At 39.1% G+C, this 21,188-nt stretch overlaps 1 protein-coding gene across 4 annotated transcripts in view; it reads right to left on the bottom strand.

Moving 5' to 3' along the window:
* The window catches only part of STON2 (stonin 2), a 186,249-nt gene that overhangs the window by 6,983 nt on the left and 158,078 nt on the right, over positions 1-21,188 (bottom strand). For all 4 annotated transcript variants that reach the window (XM_069092362.1, XM_069092359.1, XM_069092360.1 and 1 more), the window contains 3 exons: positions 17,694-19,544; positions 7,477-7,679; positions 1-531 (listed from right to left, as the gene is read on the bottom strand). The exon at positions 1-531 is cut by the window's left edge and continues 6,983 nt beyond it. In XM_069092362.1, the coding sequence (XP_068948463.1) occupies positions 448-531; positions 7,477-7,679; positions 17,694-19,544 (2,138 nt within the window). In that variant the 3' untranslated portion in view covers positions 1-447. The remainder of the gene's footprint in view (positions 532-7,476; positions 7,680-17,693; positions 19,545-21,188) is intronic.

Here is a 21,188-nt window from a genome sequence, read left to right on the forward strand (position 1 = left end):
ACACACACACACACACACACACACACACACACACACACACACACACACCACACATGTCTTTTTTCCAAAGGAAACTCACACAAGTGATGGAAGAATACGTATCATGGGGAAATATTCCAACTCTGAGATGGAAGGTGTTATGTCTAAAGCAGTCTATATACCACACATCACTTCTGAAAGGCAAGCAGAGAAAAGTCAGGGAGATAGGCAGGCTTAATTGGACAGTAAGCCCCCAAAGTCAATTGAACTACATGTTCAATGCATAATCTAAAGCCAACCAGCCTTGCCAGACCAACCACCATTCAGTTTCCTGTCTAAATCCAGGAGGCTTTGAGCAGGAAATTCCAAGACACTGCCCCATTGACGAGTGGTTGTGGTAAAGTACTGACTTGTACTTCTCTTAGGCAGGATGAGAAGCCATCGTTGCTTCGGTGCAATACATCTTGTTCACTGAACCCCACACTCCTTGGGATTTTCAATTTCATCTCCCTCAAAGTCCGATTTCAAATTCTGTTTCTGTTCAATTTCCACCTGCCAAGAAAATAAGTAAATTAAATAGGAAAGAATATAATAAAAACAAAAGGAAAAAAAAGCTCTTTAAACTCTAATCAAGGTAGTTATAGTGTAATGGAAAGGAGGCTGGATTTGGACCTGGGTTTAAATCCTGTTTGTCATAACCTATGCGACTTTGGGCCTCAATTTTCTCCTCTATACAATGAGGGAGTTTTAGACTAGACTAAATTTCCTCTAATCCTGTTATGGTGTCCTTTTTACCTTCACAATATCTCTCTTCTACGTCTTCCTCTGTCTACTCACATAGCCACATCTCTCTTGCAGGCCGTTCACAACTTGGCATTTAAAAAAATCTTTCTATCTTCTGCCTTATTCCCTTCTATACATTCAATGATGCAGCCACACGGGCCTTCTTGCTGTTCCTAATTTTCTGGTGCAATGTCAGCAAAGGAGTACTTATAGATCTATTCTGAAGTATCAAAAAGTAGGGGTTTGTGGTTTGTTTTTATTCTCAAGGTCTCCTAGGGTGATACAAGCAGTATTTCACAAGCACAGAATGAAATTGCTACTCCGGCTCTGAGCTTTTTTCACTGGCTGGCTGTCCTTCATCCCTGGAATGCTTTCTCTCCTCACCTCTGACTCCTAGCTTCCCAGAAGACTCAGGCTCAAATATCATCTTCAAGAGGCTTTTCTAGCCTCTCTTCCTTCGACCTCTCCCTTCCACTTTGAGTGTCCTCTCTCTGAGATCACCTCACATTTATATCACATGTCTCTTCTATGTACGTAGCTGTTTGTGTATTATATACCCGATTAGATTATGAGCTCCTTTAGGCCAGGGACCACTCTCTCCTCTCTTCCCTGCCTTTCTCTGAATCTCTACATGGCAAATAGTAAATGCTTAAGGAATGCTGATTAACTGACTGACTGATTGGCTAAATCAGTGATCCTACGATCTGCTGTTGTCCCCAGTATCCTCTCTAGTAGGTAGGGTTAGACATACAGATGCCACCAGGCCCCGCCTATTGCTGTAACCCAGTCAATAGAGCTAACTGGGAGTAGAGGGGGGAGGAAGGGGAAACCACAGAATTATGGATTTAGATCTGAGAGGGAAATTAGAGGGGATCTAGTTAAAAATCTGCTTCTCTATTATACAAGATGAGGGAACTGAGGCCCAGAGAAGTTAAATGAATCATCCACGGCCACATGGGCAGAAAATGGCAGACCTAGGATTTGAACCCAGATTCTCTTATCCCAAATTCATTCCTCTTTTTACTATGACATTGCTTCCTTTGGTTGTCAATATTAAAGCATCGCTATAGCTTCAACCTGCTTACCTCTGCCTCAACCAGCATCAGAGTTCACTGAAAACATTGTAGTTCTTCCTGTGGACTCAGGGCTTCAATACCCAGGCAGAAGAATAAAGAGGAGCCAAAGGGCAAATAGTTTCTTTCCTATTCTCTCCATAACAACAACTCATATGTATTTCATTCTTTGGCTATTATTACAAAGCATAATATTCCAGCCAACCTGTATCTTTACAAGAATCCCTTTTAGAACATAGCCCAAAGTGGTTTCCTTACCTCCATAAGAAGGCCTCCATTTATGGGGTGTTTAATATGCATTTTCTCATTTGCTCCTCACAATAATCTTGTGAAATAAGAGGTATAAATAAATATTATCATTTTTTTTTAACAAATGAGAAAATGGAGGCCCAAAGAGGTTGGGTCATTTGTCCAAGGTCACACAGCTAGTAAGTGCCTTAACTAATAAGTTGGAACTTAAAGCTATGAAAGGTAGGCTTCATTATTCTAAATCCAATCTTCTTTCCCCTAAACCATGAAGGAGCATATTTATTTTTTTGTCTTTGGTTATTGGTACTATGACTCTTCTCTGGAAACCTCCTGAACTCTAGACCCTTTGTCTTGATCTCCATAAACTTGTTATGAGGTAAACATGGAAAGAGGGAGCTAGGTGATAATGAAGTGGTTAGAGTACTGAGCCTGATGTTAGGAAGACCTGAGCTCCATTTCAGTCTCTGAATAGCTGTGTGACCCTGAGCAAGTCACTTAACCTATTTTTGCCTCAGTTTCCTCAAAATGGGAATAATAACAGCACCTACCTCTTACAGTTGTTATGAGGATCAAATTAAATATTTGTAAAGCACTTAGCACAGTGCTCAACACATAGTAGGTGCTATGTAAATGTTAGCTACCATCATCACTATTTCCAATATGGTTGACCTCCCAGACTCCAGACTTTTGGCTTCCTATCTACCACTGTCACCCCAAAACTCCACAGATCCTTTTCTAACCTTTTGGCCCTAAGATCTTCAATTTTTCCCCCTAGGCTCCAGTTATTGATCCTTATTTCTAGATCTTGGCAAAAATTACCTCCAACTCAACATACCCAAGCATGAGAGCCCATTGGAGACAACCATCACTAACATTCTTCTCATGTAGTTTTAGTCATCATAGTGTTTTAGAAAGCCCATGAAAGGTCACAGAGTACAGAAACAGGAGGACTGGACTTAGTATCAGAAGACCTAGATTTGTATCCTGATTCTGACTCTCACTAACTGGGTGACCCGGGCAAGATGGTTAGTCTCTTTGAGCTTATTTCCTCATCTGTAAATTAGGTAAAGTAATACTTCCTCAAGTCCACTTGATTCTCATAATAGTGTTGTGATGCTCAAATGAGATAGTGCATGAGAAAATGCTTTGTAAAATGTTAAATGTTAAACAAATGAAAGGTTTTTATTATTACAAATCTAGTGCAAACTTTAAGGAAATATTTTAACCTCAAAGCCATTAATTAGTACAATTAATAAGCCTTGATCAAAAGCTAAAAGACTATAAAAAGGGAATCAAAATAAAACTTCAGTTCCACTGAGTTCATGCTTCTCAGATCAAGACTGGGAAGGGAGTCCTTAAAGAAATCATTATGGTCCTTTTTGCTATTTCTTAGGCAGCTTTCATCTCTTTATCTTAGCTGATAGAGAGAAAGTCCTCTCAGCATCAATATATCGCCCAGATTCCATAATTTTAGAGGTTTATTTGTAAAGGAGAGACTTTTCTGAAATATTTGCCTAAAAATTAACCACTATCTTACAAATGTAGCTTAATTTTTCTCCCTTAAAAAAAGTAGTGATGATTGCAACTGGAAAATAAGATATATAGGCACTGGGGTATAGAAATCCATCTTGCCCTACTAGAAAGTTAGAGGGGAGGATGGGGGAAGATATAAGAGAGAGCAGATTAGGGGAAAGGGTATTCAATATGCTTTCTATCTTGGGGTGGGGGACAGGGGAAAGTCAGGGAAAAATCTGAAACTCAAAATCTTATTGAAATGAATGTTGAAAACTAAAAATTAAAATAAAAAAAAAGTAGCGATGGGGAGAGGGGGAAGGAACTTAAATTTCCATAACAAAATTTTTCTCCTAAAAAAGCTATTAGGTTATTCCTTTTCCATGGCACAGAAGAGGATGAACATTTTCTTAGAGTTGAGAGAATTCCAATTCTCTTGGTTCTGTTATTTACTACTATGGAACTTTGAGGAAGCCACATAAACTCTCTGGGCCTCAACTTTCTATTCTATAAATGAAGGTGCTAGCTTGTATAATATCTAAGGATTTTTCTAATTTCAAAATTATATAATTATAAGAAGTTCTGATCTAATAATCTAATGTAATAATAATACTAATAATATAGTCTAATAAACAAACTCACTATAATAATAGAGTCTAACAAATAAACTCTACCATCAGGGATGGTAGAAGAGTTTGTAGCCACATGAAACTAAATGTTTAGGGGGTAGGCAAATCTCAACTTCAGTCTTTAAGAATAGCATACTTTTAAAGGTATAAATCTACCTTCTCCCAAGAAAAAGAAAAGGGGTACCTAATACCAAAAACAGGCAGAAAATTTACTTTCACAGGACCATTCTGATCATAGGCCAACTGATTCTCATGTGCCTCTTCCCCCCCCCCCGCCCCGTGAAGTTAGATTTAAAATAATTCTACCTCCTATAAAGTCCATTGTTCTGGTGGTCTTATATAAAAGACCCTTCTTTGCAAAGAGCCTTGATTTAAAGCCTTTTTAAAATGAAAATATTAAGGCCTGATTGAGAAAAATTAACAATTTTGGTTCCATTTGATGATATTTTATCCTTCTATCTCAAGTCCTTTCTTTGCCTTAAAAAAAACTTTGCCCACATTTTCTAGAGAATCCTGAAACTTTATACTTATACGGCAAAAGTTATGAGGGAGTCATACTGTAAAAGGGACAAAGATGTAGAGAAAATTTTTGTTAAGTCAAGTGGTATAAGGTTTATAATACTAGGATGTCATCACAAGGCTGTTCTTTATGGCAGCTCCAAGGATGTGAGATTTCCCTGGGGTGTTAGATTATCATGCTTTTCAGAAGCTGAAAATACTCATTGACCAACCTTCTGGTGACAAGTCCCTGCACACTGTGTGGCTGGCTCCTAGACCACATTTGCCCCTTGTTTGGTCTGTTCTTGAAGCCTTTATATTCTGCCAGCATAACCTTAGAGAACTCAGGGATAAGCACACTAGAGTAGGTCTTGAGTATACTGGGATTTTAATCAGCACCCTTGGTATTTTATGATACTCAGGTTCTAGGGCAATAAAATAAGATACATGGACAGACTTTTGAGTTTTAGGGCTGAAAAAAAATCCCACAAGAGGGAGCCCTTGTTCTTTCTGGTGGTTAGGGAATTTGGCATCAGAAACGTGAGATAATATGAAAGCACTTTGGAAAAAAGTACCAAATGAAGGTAAGAAAGAGTTATAACTACTGGGCCTTGTACTCCTTAAATAAACACTTCCTCCTTCCTTTTGGAAATCACTCTCTTACCCAGTCTTGTACCCAGTCTGTCAGTAAAGAACCTGCCTAGACATAGCTTTGTATGCATATCACAAAGCTGTAATAACGTTTTTCTCCACCTTCATGGTTTTGCTGCTATACAAGAAATTTCTTTAACTTTTTTTTTTTTAATGGTGGCAAGCCAAAGGGGGCAGACTGATCATTTCCTACCTTTATTCTAAGTTTCACATCAACCATCCCTGCAGCAACAATTTTTGCTTTGGGTTCCTAACTTGCCTGCCATAAATCTGCCATCTTCAATTCCTCTTCTCTGCTGTACAAATTATAACAGAAACCTCAAATATTCCTTCCACCATACTTCTGTTTCTCTCTTCTTTGATAATGGTGGGAAGGCAAAAATAAAAATCAATGGATAAATTAATTGAAAAGGAATTTATAGAGAAACTAGTATGTGCTAGGTATTGTAGATACAAAATATAGAGAAATTTTTAATCCCCTTTTGCCTTTTTTTTAACCCAATCTGTCATTTTCAATTATTTTTCTTTCCTATTCTACTTTACCCTACTATTTCAGCATGAAAGCAGATTTCCCCATCTGTCATTTGTAGCAAGGAAGAGGATGAAGAGATATAGGCTGGGGGAAATACTCCTTCAATTTCAACACCCTTGATTTCATTGTTATGAGTCTTCCACTGACACAGACAGGCAAAAACCTCTATTCCTTAATACTTACCTTAATGAGTTATTAGAGCCAAAAAAGTTTTACTAGCCTGAAACCAAACTTTGGGTGATGAGCCCTCATGAACTTAGCATGACTAGCCAATCACTTAATCTATCAAAAAGCTTTTGAGTTCCTACTATGTGCCAGACATTCTGTTACATATTGGCGATAGGGACTGGGACTGCCCTGTGACTGGACAGGTGCTGGTGAAAGGGTCTGTCCTATAACTGTCCTGTGATAGGAACTAAATTGGACCTGTGATGTCACTCATTTAGGGAAGCTCTGGGAGAGAAAAATCCTTCCACCAACACAGATCAGCACTTTCTTTGTAATCTATAGCCACAGAGCAGCACTGAGAAGTTAAGTAATTTATCCATAGTCACAGAGCCCACATGTGTCAAAGATGGGACTCGAACCCAGGTGATCCTGGCTTTGAGGCCAAATCTCTAATTACTGTGAAACAGCCTTTGCCCTCAAGGAATTTACATTCCAACCCATCTATCATGTAAAGGGTTAACTTTAGACAGGTAACATGCCTGTAGACAGGTAGATATCATGCATATAAACAAATATATGCACACGTATAATATACACATTATATATGCATATATACACACATGTGTATATCTACACACATACATATAAGATTATGTATACTTGTATATTAATTATACTTACATACAATATAAATATGAGGTAATTTTTTTAGGATGTGGGGTTGGCAATAGCAGATGGAGGAATTAGGAAAGGCTGACACATAAAGTCATACTTGAGCTTTGTTTTGAAGGAAAGAAGAGATTCTAACAGGTATAGATGAAAGAGGGAATGTTCCAAGAATGGGAGATAACCATTGCAGAGGCATGGAGATGGGAGATAGTGTTTTGTACAAGGAACGGAAGGAGTTGGTTGTTAAACTGTAGGGAGCAGGGAGGAGAGTAATATATATACAATTGGGAAGGTGGATTGTAAAAGGCTTTAAAAGACAAATCAAGGCGCTTATATTTTGTTCTAGAGGCAAGAGGAGGCTCTGGAGTTTATTATATAGGGAAACAACATGATCAGATCTATACTTGAAGAAAATAATTTTGGATGTTATTTGGAGGCTAGATTAAAGTGGAGAGAAATTTAAGGCAGGGAGACCAATTAGGAAGCTACTACCCAAGGGGATATGCCCTTAGAAGTCAGACCCACAGATTATTATTGGTTCCACACTCAAAACATTTTCAGCTTGATAGGACCTGTTCATGCTCGATAGGTACAGCCTTCAAGAACCTTAGGGTTGATCTTTCCACTCCATGATGAGGCCTGAAAGTAGGTAAGACTTTTATGAAAGAAAGAGTAGTGATGGTGGGAAAATAAACACATCTAGGAATGTTCATCAACCCCAAATTAATACTACCTTGTAGCTGTAGTGTGCAGAATAGTTAACCCATTTCCTGACATCAGTCTTGTCTTCCACAGAGATGGATCTGATGGAGGCTTTGGAGGCAGAGGTGGTTGGCATGTTGAACTCAACATTTACGTGGTGGGCAAATCTGGAAGGCACTTCCCGGTCAGAACCAAGTTCAAGGTGGCAGAAGAAGCAGTGAGGGTGGCCAGAAGCTAAAGAAAGAAAAACAGAAGTAAGAGATCCAATGTTGAATTAATAATAACTGAATTCAGCATTTTTAGTTTATGAAACACTTTCTTTTTAACAACTCTCTAAGTAGAGCATACAGGCATGATTCCCATTTTACAGATAAGAAACTGAACTTGCAGGAAGTGATGTGACTTCCCCAAGATCACACAGGTAACCAGTGACAGTGTCAGGACTCAAACCCAGGTCTTCTGATTCCAAATCTAGTATTTTTTCCAGGGTACTTGTTTGTATCCTTCATGAACAACTCTGAATAGCCAATTTAACACTAGGAGCATCTTGAGGACTGTCTGTAGGCTTTGTAGCTGCACATATTTCAAGAGAAGTCTTCGACACTAAATAGAGAGGTTGTCTCAGCTGAGAGTCATGCTCTATGTACGTCCCACACCATCTGATGTAACATTATCTGATTATGTACGTCCTACACCATCTGATGTAACATTATCTGATTACAGTAACTTGGTTTCCTAGGAATAAAGCCCTGGGCTGAAGGAAGAGGTCATTCCACATGTTTGTGTCATAATGGACAGTGGAACATAGCACAAATACTCAGGAACAAGAGCTATAAGATTAGGAGAAAGGAATAAAAGCAGTCAGCAGCTAAAAGTGAGTTAATAAAGCATCAGTGACAGCTCTTTGGAGTAAAAGGGTGGGTTTCCTTCTGTGGATGACTTTGGAAGGCAGTATGGGATGGAAGATCACTAGCTCTGGAGTGAGAGGGCCTGGGTTTGAATCGTAAATCCTTGGATTCTTCTTTTTTTTTTTTTTGAGGGGGAAGGTAGGGCACTTGGGGCTAAGTGACTTGCCCAAGGTCACATGGCTAGTGTTTTGTGTTAAGTGTCTGAGGCTGGATTTGAACTCAGATCCTCCTGACTCCAGGGCTGGTGCTCTATTCACTGCACCACCTAGCCTCCCTGATCCTTGGCTATGTACTCCCTGTGTGAGCTCAAGAAAATGACAACCTGGGGTGGCCAGGTGGTGCAGTGAATAGAGCACCAGCCCTGGAGTCAGGAGGACCTGAGTTCAAATCTGACCTCAAACACTTAACACTTACTAGCTGTGTGACCTTGGGCAAGTCACTTAACTCCAATTGCCCTGCACTCCAAAAAGCAAAAAAAAAAATTTTTTAAATGACAACCTTCTCTGAGCTTCAGTTTTCTCATCCATAAAATAAAGGGGGTTGGATTAGATAACCTCTGAGGTCCTTTCCGGTTGTAAATCTATGATCACATGATTCTAAATTATATATTCCCAGAGCACACAAAGACATTTCTACCTACATATGGAGGCATCAGAATACGGTACAAAGAGAACTTTACTGGGTGTCAGACACCTGAGATCTAATTTCAGCTCTATGGTGGTACCTTGTGGGGGTGCATTACTTAACCTCTCTGGGCTTCTGCTTCATTATGTATAAAATCAAGCACCTGGAATAAGTGATCCCTAAAGTCTTACAGCTTTACCATCCTATAAGTCCAGTCTAATTCTAATCTCTCTAGACGGCAAGCTCTTGAAGGCAGGAATTGTCTTATGCCCTTGAACCCACAGTCTTCTCCAGATCAGATGCTCAATATATGTTTGTTAATATGATAATGAAAGGAGGCACAATTTTAAAGTTTTAAAATATTTTTGAGCTTAAATATCAGGGTGTGTACTTTATTGATGATGCAGTGTCTTGCAGAGATCCCTCTGAGTCAAGGGATTTGTTCCTCCCCTGCTTGTTCTGCCTGGAGCAAATAACACCATCTCTTCCTCATACACAGATTTCTTGAAATTCAAGCCAAAAGGACAGACAGAGTGAGTTTAGTTTCTTTGAGGTATAGTCTGATTTTCATTAAGACCTCCTCCAAGATTTCTTTCAGGTCCTGGGCATTTGGGCCAGAGCTTAATTTCATGGGTATAACCCCAACATGGGTCTAAAAAGATTCTTAGAGAATTAAGTCTCTTTTATAACCCCCCAATATGAATGTCACTCCAGCCCCAACTCCAAATCTGATTATCTCACAAAGTATACAGGATGCAGAGGGTACTGTGGAAGAGCTGACTAAAGGCTGTAAGGGGCTCACATAATAATCACTGCCTATAGATAAACAAGGCTTTTAAAACTGGCTTCAACTCCAATACTTCAAAGATTTCCTATATCTTGGTACTCCTTTCTGTAGAACAGATCACAAACCCCCATATATTAGTAGATGGTTTTATGGATTACTGTGGCCAAAAAAAAACATTATCTAGTGGTCAACAGACTGGGGATGAGCCTCTTTGAGCATGACTAGGCTACTCCTCCACCAGATGTGCAATCTGTTTCTTGTCTTGGGTTGCATTTGCCAAAGCTTGCACTTGAGTTGCTGGTGACCTCCATTTCAAGAATCCAATGGTACGTGGTAGGGACTGAGACTGGATGGGAACTGTGATTTCACTGATACAGGGGATTTCGTAGGTGAAGAAATTCCCTCCACTAATGAAAATCAACACCTTTATAAGTCGGAGAGTAGCCTGGATCACTGGGAGATTAGATGACTTGCCCATGATCACATGGCAAGTATGTACCAAAAAAGAGACCTGAACCAGGTGTACCTGACTTGGAGGCCAGCTCACATGTCACTATGCTCTGATGCTTCCCTAGGCACCAGGGAAACAATGACAAAAGGAAATGGTTCCTGCCCTCAAGGAATTTACATACTATTTGGTGAGACTATACACACAAAATTACATACAAAATAAATATGAGGTAACTGGGGAGGGGTAACAACAGATGGAGGAATCAGGAAAGGCTTCATGTAGAAAATAATACTTGAGATGAGTTTTGAAGGAAACGAGAGAGTCTAAGAAGTAGAATTAACAAAAGAAGCCCCAGAGCAGGATTTTAGCAAAGAACTCAGGTGGAAGACTCTTCAATCCAACTCACCTAGGCCCAGAGACATTAAGTGATTTGTCCAAGGTCGCACAGTATGAAAGAGACATAATAACGATTCCAACCCAGGTGTCTTGGCTGTCTGTCCAATGCTCCTTTCTCTGTGTTGTGCTTTCTTTTATGTGCATGGTAAAACTCTGGGGTTGGGGATGGGGGAGGGAGATGGACACTAAAAGTTTAAGTGCTACTTTTCTTCAATGACCTAGCATGTTTGGAAATGGCTAATTGAAGATTATTACTGCCAGGATCTAGGAATAAGGATTAATAACCTAGAGAGCAGAAATGAGGTAAAGGTCTGAAACAGGAAGTCTGAGCTTGGTGCAAAGAATCAGTAGCTAGCAGTAGTAAGGAGCAAGTTAAAGGTTGGGATCCAAGATGTCAACGATACTGCTTCCAAAAGGGGCTTTGACTTAAAATGAAAGAAAACTGTTCACTGCCCTCCCCAATCTGTCCGCCCAGGGGTGTGAGTTCATTTGTCTGGGAGAGAGAAATTTGGAACTGCCCATCCTCACATTCCCAAAGCAAACAATTCTAGTTATCTCCATTGGTCTGAGCAGGGTTTTTTAATCTCAGAAAGAGAGAACATACACACCCGCTCTCCAAGGAAAATGTTATTTGGTGAAGTATTTGTTTTGCTCCATTTAGTGTTTATAATGAGTAATACTTGGAGAAATTACTTGGAAAACTTTGATTCAGTCTTTAGGCAACTGAGGAAGGGTAAGTATAGTACTTTGAGCTTCAATATTCAGAAAATGAATTCACTAGAATGTAGGTAATAGATGTTGCACTGAAGTTAGATTACTGCCAAGTATGTATTAAGTAAGGGAATCTATTTACGATTCCCTAGCAACTGAAAGAATAATTTTCTATAAGCACTTCTATTGCACACTTGCAGATAGACTGAAAAATGTTACTCTTCTAAGTTCATGACACCAGGGTGTAAACCTTTATAAATAAACAATTCATCATTTTACATTTTTTCCCCCAAAACACATCCTGTTCTACAGTGTGGTACACTGGTGGTAAAATTAATATAATCTAACCTTTTTCTGTATGTTGAGCACAAATTGTTACTTGTGCTGCATATACCGGTAAGTAGCTATTAAGGCTAGCATGGTATCAAAAAATGGTGAAGAGCTGGAAAAATACATTCTTTTCAATCCTAGTAAATGAATGGATTACGAACAGCATGGTGGAGTGGTTTTTGAAGAATTATTATAAAGGATCTCTTCTCATTAAATGACTCGGGATAATAAATATACAAATGTATCTTTTAAAGATTGAATAAGTAGTATCTTGCATGTTATTTTTCAAATATATGTAGATACTACCAAGATAAAATAACAAAATCATTTATAAACAGTACAGTACTCATAATAGCTCATTATCTACATTCTCATTCAATGGGCAGTAATAGTACCATTGTGATGAAGATATATTTTCTGAGATTAAAAAAGTGTCTTCATACTTGAAAAGGTTGAAAACCATTTGTATAATGGAAAGAATTATCCATTAGGAAGCAGGATCCCTGGTTCTGCTACCAGTGAGCTATCTGACTAACATGTGGCAAATTACCTCACATCTTTAGTCCTCAGTTTTTCATTGTAAAACAGGTATTATAATAATAATAATAAAATTATGTTTTGTGCTTTGAGTTTTTCAAAGTACTTTCCACATGACAACCTTGTGAATCCATTAATTGGCATTTTTTAAGTACCTACTATGTGCTAGGCATTGTGCTAAGTGAAAGTATTACTATCCCTTTTTCATACGTGAGGAAACTAACATTCAGAGAAGTTATTTAACTTCTTTGAGGTCACAGCTAGCCGTGGGAACCAAATGAAATAGTGTGGGTGACAATGCTTTAAAATCATAAAGTGTTATTTAAATGTTAGCTATTATTATTTTTGAATCACACAGTATCCAAATCCAGTCTACCTTTTTATTTCATTTTTTTCAATGATATGTTTTATTTTGAAACAACAGATACTCCCCAAACACCCAAACCCTCCAATGCTTACAAAGTGTATTTCCCCAAAATATGAAGCAAAACTATCTAACACTATGACTGTGACAGGTAGCACATGCCACATATTTAATTTAATAATTGTTATTAGGGCAGCTAGGTGGCATAATGTATAGAGTGCTGACCAGGCCTGGAGTCAGGGACTCACCTTCCTAAGTTCAAATCCACCTTTAGACACTTACAAGCTGTGTGACCCTAGGCAAGTCACTTCATTAGATTTGTCTCAGTTTCCTCATCTGTAAAATGAACTGGAGAAGGAAATGGCAAACCACTCCAGTATCTTTGCCAAGAAAACCCCAAATGGGGTCATGAAGAGTCAGACATGACTGAAACAACAACAAAAATTAGAAAGGAAGGATGTATGTTTTCTTCAGCTTTCATAGTATGGTACCAACACTACATGTACTAATTGACATACCTTTTACTAACAACAGAAACATAGTGAATTTATTCTCAATTCTTATTTGGTGTGAGAGAAACTTGAATTCTAGTTTCTATTCAAAGAAAAAAATTAAAAAAAAAACCATTTGTTAAGGTACTGTTGTCAAGGGTAATATTCTTGTTTGCTCAGAACTGGGAATGAAGCAGAAACTCTTAATCTAGAGCCCATGACCTTGTTGTTTTTTTAATGTTTTGATAACTTTAATTGGCTTCCTTTGTAATCCTATGCACTTAAAAACATTCTAAGAAGGGGTCCACAGACTTCATCCCATTGGCACACAAAAAGAATAAGATCCTTCCAAATGTTTTTTGGGGACTAAGAACGGAAGAAGTTTTAAAAAGTAATAGATTTAGAAAGATGGTGAAAATGAGGTGGGTGTTAGCAATAGTAGGAACTTTGAGGTCTCTTGTTGCATGATTATTACAACCTTAAAAGGTCCCTGTGAAGTTAGGTGAAGCTTAACTGAGGAAGAAATGGAAGAAACATTGCCATTAGTTTATACCAGAGGCCACCTGGATATGGGGAATTTGGGAAAGAGATAAAAGTCCTACATGGAGGCATAACTTAGTAGTGATGGGTGAATTAAATTATGTGGACATCTGTTCTTTCCTCCCCTCTCCCAATCCTCTCCTCTCTCCCCTTACAGTCATTTCATCCTTCAAAACACGAAGGAAGCAACAACTGAATCTTTTAATCTGAACCTAATCCTGACCAAAAAGGTATAGTCAGAAATATCTGGAGACCCTTACCAGTTTTTGCAGTTTGGAAAAGAAAAAAAGAAAGCTGAACATAGTTTGACATGCACCTTAGGTTTTTGGAGAGCAGAATTCAAGAGGGTACAAAGAAAGGATAAATAGGATCCTATGGATTAAACTATGAGAGAAAAGAATCCAAAAGAGAGAGATGAAGCTCTCTAGAATGAAATTCTGAGGTCACAAATAGAAATAATTCCAATGAGGAAAAAAAAGGGAAAAGGAGGCATAGGGAACTCATTGGCTAAACTAGATTTTAATGAGATGTATACAAAAAATGGAAGCCAATGCAGGCAATGAAAGATAAGATCAAAAATGTGGCACGGGGTGGCTAGGAGGCACAGTGAATAGAGTGCCGGCCCTGGAGTCAGGAGGACCTGGGTTTGGATCCAGCCTCAGACACTTAACACACACACACTCAAAAACTAGCTGTGTGACCTTGGGCAAGTCACTTAAACCCAGCTGCCCTCCAAAAAGCAAAAAAAATTTTTTTTTTAAATGTGGCACAGTGCTCTAAGAATAGTGTCGGAAGCACTCAAGCTCAGAATGAGATGAGGTTGGTTTGGGATGTTTCTCTGATACTTTTATAGATCTATGACCTAACTGATATTGGTACTACCACTAGTTTTATAGACTGCATCTCATTCTGTCTTCCAAATTAACCCTTTTCCAAGGACAATCCAATTTAATAGCCAGTTCAACTCTGGCTAGCTCCTTGTCTACTTGCAGTGTTTGTCCAATAATGTACACAAATAGGCCAGCCATAGAAGCTGCCTGTTCAACCACAGATATGCACAATAAATATTATTTTTTCATTTGGTTTGTCCTATGTAAATGCTTAGGTGGAAACTGAGTTATTATGGACAATGCCTGGAATGCAGTAGGCAGACTTACATGCTTTTTGATTGATCTCATTTAGGAGGTACTTTGATGTAGCAGAACTTTGATACACCATATTATCTACTAAGAGGACCATCTGAAGAACCTTACCAACTATAGGGAATATCTCCTCCATTGCCTCTGCACTGGACATTCTTCATGATAGTGACCAACACCTCTGACAAGCTAAGTTCCCTGTTTGACACTTCACTTGATATTTATAATCAGTGTTGTTGAACAAAGTTATCTCTGTTCCAGCTTTCAAGGGATATTCTATGATTTTTACATATGCATGCTCTTAATACTGTGTTTTACTCTACCAAACCATCTGTATTTTTTGTTAATGAAATAATAAACCATGGGATTATCTATCCTCTGTTCTTTCCAGTCAATTTTATGAATATAATGATGTGTTCTGCTATAGAATGTCAGTTGCCTGGGGTGGCCAGGTAGCACAGCGAGTAAGAGCACTGGCTCTAGTGTCGGGATGACCTGGGGATCGAATCCTGGGCTCAGACACTTAGTACCCACCCAGAAACACCTGGCCGTGTAACCTTGAGCAAGTTACTTAACCCCAATTGCTTTAAAAAAAAAAAAGAATGTCAGTTGCCTGTTTCCTCATTTTATAATGTTGGATTATAAGGCCTCTGAGTTCATTTCCAAATCTGGAATTTTTTGATACAAAAATTCTCTGTAGGTCATTATTACCTGACAGAGTGGAAAAGATACACTAGAGGTGGCCAAGTGGCATAGCATTTAGCGTGCTGGACATGGAGTCAGAAAGACCTTATTTCAAAACCAACCTCAGAGATTTACTGTGTAACCCTGGGGAATTCGCTTAATCTCTGTCTGCCTCAGTTTCTTTAACTGCAAAATGGTATCATAATATCATCTACTTTCCATGGTTGTTGTGAGACAACACGTGGGACAAAATGTGTTAATATTTATAAAGTGCTTTTTAAACTTTAAAGTACTATATAAATGTTAGCCATTATTATAAATCAGATGATTATCAACAACTATGGCCATGGTAAAATACTTCTTAATTGACAGATGAGCTTCTTATAAAGAAGTACCAAACTGAACATAAATCAGGAAGCTAACTGATTTTTAAGAGACTCTAAAGCCTGAAATTATTGCCTGTCAGCTTCTTTCCCAGTCTCACTCTCTGTTAAGGTACCTTGCTAATGGCAATATGGCATCTCATTAAGCACCACTAGGACTTGGAATGGAGAGAACAGATATTTCAAGCAGGTCATTGCTCTCCTTCCTTGTCTCATTTCAACACCCTCTGATCCCTTTTTTAGACTATCTGGGTCTGAATAGACAATTTTATCATCTATGTCCTATTTTTGCACTATCTGATGGAGTTAAAGTCCCTTAATTGTGTTTTCTGAATATCATTTCTTTCTCCCAATTCCCTAGTCAGCTTAGTGTAGTGGACAATCAGAAGGTTTAGCCAATCCCCATGGGTTCAAGGTTTGGTTATGTCACTTACTAATTGTGAGCACCTTGTTTTACTCCTTGGTAAAATAATGGTATTTGTAACTACCTAACTCACAGAGTTGTTACAATAACCAAACTGATACTGCATCATGCTGTAGTGGTCAGCTAGGTGGTGTAGTGGTCAGTGTTAGACTTGGAGTCTAAGTAGGAGTAGACTTGGATTCTAATTTGGAGTTAGACATGAGCTCAAATCCTACCTCAGACTCTGGGTAAGTCACTTAACCTCTTCTCTAGCCTCAGTTTCCTAATCTGTAAAATGGGGATTTATAATAGTCCCTACCACACAGGGCTGTTACAGGGACTGAAAAGTATGTAAAATTGCTTTGTAAACTTTAAAGTGCCACATAAATGCTAGATATTGCTACTATATGCCAGGTACTATGAAAGGTATTGGGGATACAAATACAAAAGTGAGAGTACCTACCCTAAAGAAGCCTACATTTCAATGTAATACATGTAGCGGAGTAGCCAGAGAAGGGAATTTTGTTTTATAAGGACAGTAAGTAGAGCCAAAGGGCAGTCAGCTGTCATACCCTTTTCAGAACCAATTATTACCAATGACTTGATCACTGTGCCCAAAACAAGAGCAAGAGGTATAAAGTGGGGAGGTAGGAACTGTCAAGGCAGACAGCAGCAGGCAGAGCATTTGGCAAGGTAGGTCCTGGTTATGAGAGTCCATGAGTTCAGGAGCTGCCCTTTCTACAGTGTGGTTTTACAATGGAAAGAAGACTAGCACAATTCAGGAGACCTGGATTTGAACCCATACAGCCACTCACTAGCTATGTGGCCTCCAGTTGGCCACATGATCTCTCTGGGTCTCAATTTCCTTATAAAATGATGGTTGTCTCTACTTGATGATCTCTAAAGTCCTTTCCAATTCTAATATTCTTTGTGAACTCAACTCAAAAATAGAGACACAGGCTAAATGTAACCAACCAATGACACAAATCATTCCCAAATACAGAAAGGAAGGCTGGTCATAAACTGATCCTTTTCAGTCACATCTAGTATGCAGATTGTAAATCATCACTGGCAAATAATTAAAAGATTGTGCCGTGTCAGATGCTTCGGCTGGAATTTTCTTGGAACCTAGAAGAACCCAGGACCTGAAATCTGCTAGCTTCTATCAACAGGACTGACATTTTAGAGAATCATATAAAAACAAGTCTTTTCCTAAGATGCCTTGGTAAGGCACTCAATTAATTTAAGAGGAATATTTTAAAGTTTTAAGGAAGTAGTTGAACAGTGAGGGGGCAGGCTAAAGTGGGGAAGTCAGGTCAACAAGCATCATTTATTAAGAACATATAGTGTTCCAGGCACACGCTGGGGATATAAGGGAAGGCAAAACAAGCAAGCAACAAAACCCGAATTTAAAGGAACAATAAAATTTGAAATAGTGATACCAGCCCTGTTGACAACTTTCAAGATGTTCAAATAATTAGAGGAAGATCATCTACCTACCTGAGTTTTTGTCAGGGAGTCGATTTATCCTCCATACAATGGAGTTGAAAGCATGTTCATACTTGGCAGTACCCAAAGTTACTCTCATGACTGGCTCAGAACCAGATATACTGGTTGATCCAAAACTGGCCCCCTTGTTCACTTTGGCTTTTAAAGATTTCTCCCCTAAAACACTTTCCCTGCGGAAATTTTTCACCCACTCATTAGGCACTGGATACCGGATCATCACATTCTCACAGGGAACCTGAGTGAGAGGGTCACGATTAGAGGAGAAACCAGTTGACATCCTTAGCCAACTCTGCAGCTGCACTTCTGCCCCATTGATGCTTGCCACAGTCCTGAGGGTGAAAGGCAAGGTCTTTTCTGCAAAAACGGTCCTAAACCGCATTAACTCAAAGCGGCATGCATCTAAGGGGTTGAACAGGATGATTCGGGAGCTGTTGAACACCTCCTCATCTACGCACCCATGGAATTGGCAGTTATGGAGTTTTATCCACTTGGTGGTGGTGATGGGCATAATATCCTGCCTAGAGACGATTTCATTCCCTTTCACAAGGACGTCATTGAGGCCCAGGTGGCACTCTGCAAGTCCAGAGAGAAAACTTAGCACATGAATATGTGTTAGGACTTGGTGGTGAAGAATCTGGTTGTCTCCTTTGCTCAAGATTCCAGAGAATTCATCTTTGACATCCACTGTAATCTCCTCCTCTAGATAATTCAAACCCACTGTGCTTAGGTCCATGGAGGACACCGGCAAACTCATAAGGTGGTCCTGAATCGCCCTGATGAAACTCAGGAAGTCTTCATAGCTGGTGGTTCCTAGCTTAATCACTTGCTCCCGTTCAGCCATATGAGCCACAGCTGGTTTAGGTTGGTATTTCTTCTTCTCTTTGTATGTAACACGATCTATTCGCATGCTGTGGATTCTCCCATTTTCATCATAGTTCTGGAGCTTAGGTTCAGAAATCTCATGGCAGATCTCCAGTTTGAACTCTCGGAATGGTTTCTCCAGGCCCTTCTCATAATACAACTGTAGGCAGCCACTATCTGTGAGCTTTACATAGATTGGTCCCCAGTGCCTGGAAGACATAATATTCTTCTTTTCAGGGATCCTTAGCATCATGGGCCAACCATCTCTGGGCCGGGATAGGGCTGAGCTCTTCAGCTCATCATCCAGCCTACTCCAAGATGCTGGGTCATCATCAGGTAAAGAGGTGCTACCAAGGTGATCAGGATCCCCAATCTGTAGTTGTTTGAGCTTCTCAACAGCATCAGAATGTGTTCTTTTCTTGACTGAATCATCAAAGGTGATGGCATCTGACTCCTGATATACGACAATGAGGGAATCCCTCTGGCTTTTTCCTGTGGTATTGGAGATGGAATTATTGTGGGAACGCCTTTCCTGCTCCTCAAAGAAGGCACTGAAAGGGTTAATGGGAGAAGGCTGCACATCCCTCAGGGTCTCATTCAGGAAAGGGTTAGTTGCCCTCCAAGGTGGGGGCTCATTTATGGAGGGTGGCCGGTTTAAGGAAGAAATATCTAGTTTTTGAACTTTTGAGAAGTCTACCAAGCTACTCTTGGGACGTTCTCTCTTCTTAAAGGATCCAGTTAAGTTACAATTCACATCTTGGATAGGAAGTACTGGGTCTGGGTATGCTGGGTCTGGTTTTAAAGTAGAGGTGCTTTGTGGCTGAGGGCAGCTGATTTCATTATCATCAAAAGTCACCCAGCTGGGGAAACGAACTGAGGTCAATGGGGTGGCAGAATGCCCATTCATGGCTGGGCCACCAGTGTGCCAGCTGATGGTTTCCAACTCTACTTCTTCATCTTCCTGGAGAGAGGAAGAATTGTCTAAAGGAAAAAGGAAAAAGATGATGTAAAAATGATGTAGACGTTTAATAATTATTTTCATAACAGGGAAACTGAAGGATAGGAAATGAATTACTAGAATTTTATTTGGAATTTGCCAAATTTCATTGTTGCTCATTGCTCACCTGCATAGGTATGTGTCTAATCTTGACAGTGAAAACAAATTTATAAAAAAATTTGTACTAGTTAGTATATGCATGAGAAGCCATCATATATCACAAATTTACCACTGCTTGCCTCACTTTCCTCATTTATAACATATAAAAATTATAAATTATTAAAAATATACAAATAGCACCTATATGTAGGGTTGTTGTTAAGGATAAAGTGATATAATAATGTTTGCAAAGTTCTTAGTATAGTGCCTGGCATATAGGAGATATTTAATAAATACTTGTTCCCTTTCTCTTTCTCCTATACTTAAAGTAGTGCTGAGAATTGGAGTTATTAATTCTGGGAGCCTTGACAATATTACTAACTAAAGCAACACCATATTGCTACTCAAAAAAGACCACGCTGGTAGGAACAAAGTATCTCAGAATTGCACTCTCATGTTCTCCTTTGTATTTTACAAAGTGCTTATGAAATAAGTATTTTATTTTCCTTAATAAGTTCAAGTTCAGAAAATCAAGCTTCTGAACCCTGAAAATGATCTTTGCAAGTGGGTATAAAACTTATATTATTAAAGAAACCAAGTTTCTTGTTTAGTTCTACTTGACCTGATTAGAGAGTCTCTGGCCCTCAATGCAACATTCCCCTCCTTATGCCTCCCACTCCCCATGGCTATTCTCTCTCCTCTCTTCTTTGTTTTCTGTTCTTTTCAAGGCTGACCTTGCTGGAAAGTGGAATAGAAACCATTTATGTGGCATTATTTAAAGTGGTACCAAAAGTTCCTTCAACTTAAGGGTGTTTCCCCCACCTCTTGTCCCCAAAACTCCAAAATCCCAATCTAAAATATCACTTTGGATCACACAACAACTGAAGATACTTGGTAAAATGTAAATATTACCACAGAGGGGTAACATGTTAAACTGAGAGCAGATATTAACACCTTGGCACAAACTGTGAGATTAGTTAGTGCATCCTGAAGGGTCCTGAGGAAATGAGGCAATAGATGAAAGGAAAGAGGCTTTGGACTTAAAGGCCACCAGATGGGAGACATTAAAAGACAGGAACAAAAGCGGAACAGAATGAAAACAAGCCCCCGAGCATCACAATTCTTCCTAGAGCCAGCACTGGTCCTGCATTTCTAGTACTCTAGTTAGTGCCATGGTTTCTACTGTGGTCATCCAAAACACTCTACTGGTGATGATTTAGGACTGAAGAGGAACAGAATACCAATTAGACTGCGAGAGACCTGAGATAACTGTGGTGGCTCAATAAGTATTTGGTGTTGTTTTTTTTTTATAAAATAATTTGCTATACCTACATGGAGAAGGATATCTAACCTCACAAATTTAATAGTACAATATATAATTGCCTTTGGACAAGACTGCTGTTTTCACATTCATCTTATGTGTTTGTTTTTTTGGCTGGAAATGTAGTAGCCACACTTCGGTCAATTCCAATACTGACTGTCATAGACCTAGTTTATCCCTCCTTAAGAAGACTTGTGACCTTCCCTGG

This window comes from Petaurus breviceps, unplaced genomic scaffold, assembly GCF_028583685.1.
Source record: "Petaurus breviceps papuanus isolate PSGF00001 unplaced genomic scaffold, PetGlider_PUasm1.0 189, whole genome shotgun sequence".
NCBI lineage: Eukaryota > Metazoa > Chordata > Mammalia > Diprotodontia > Petauridae > Petaurus > Petaurus breviceps.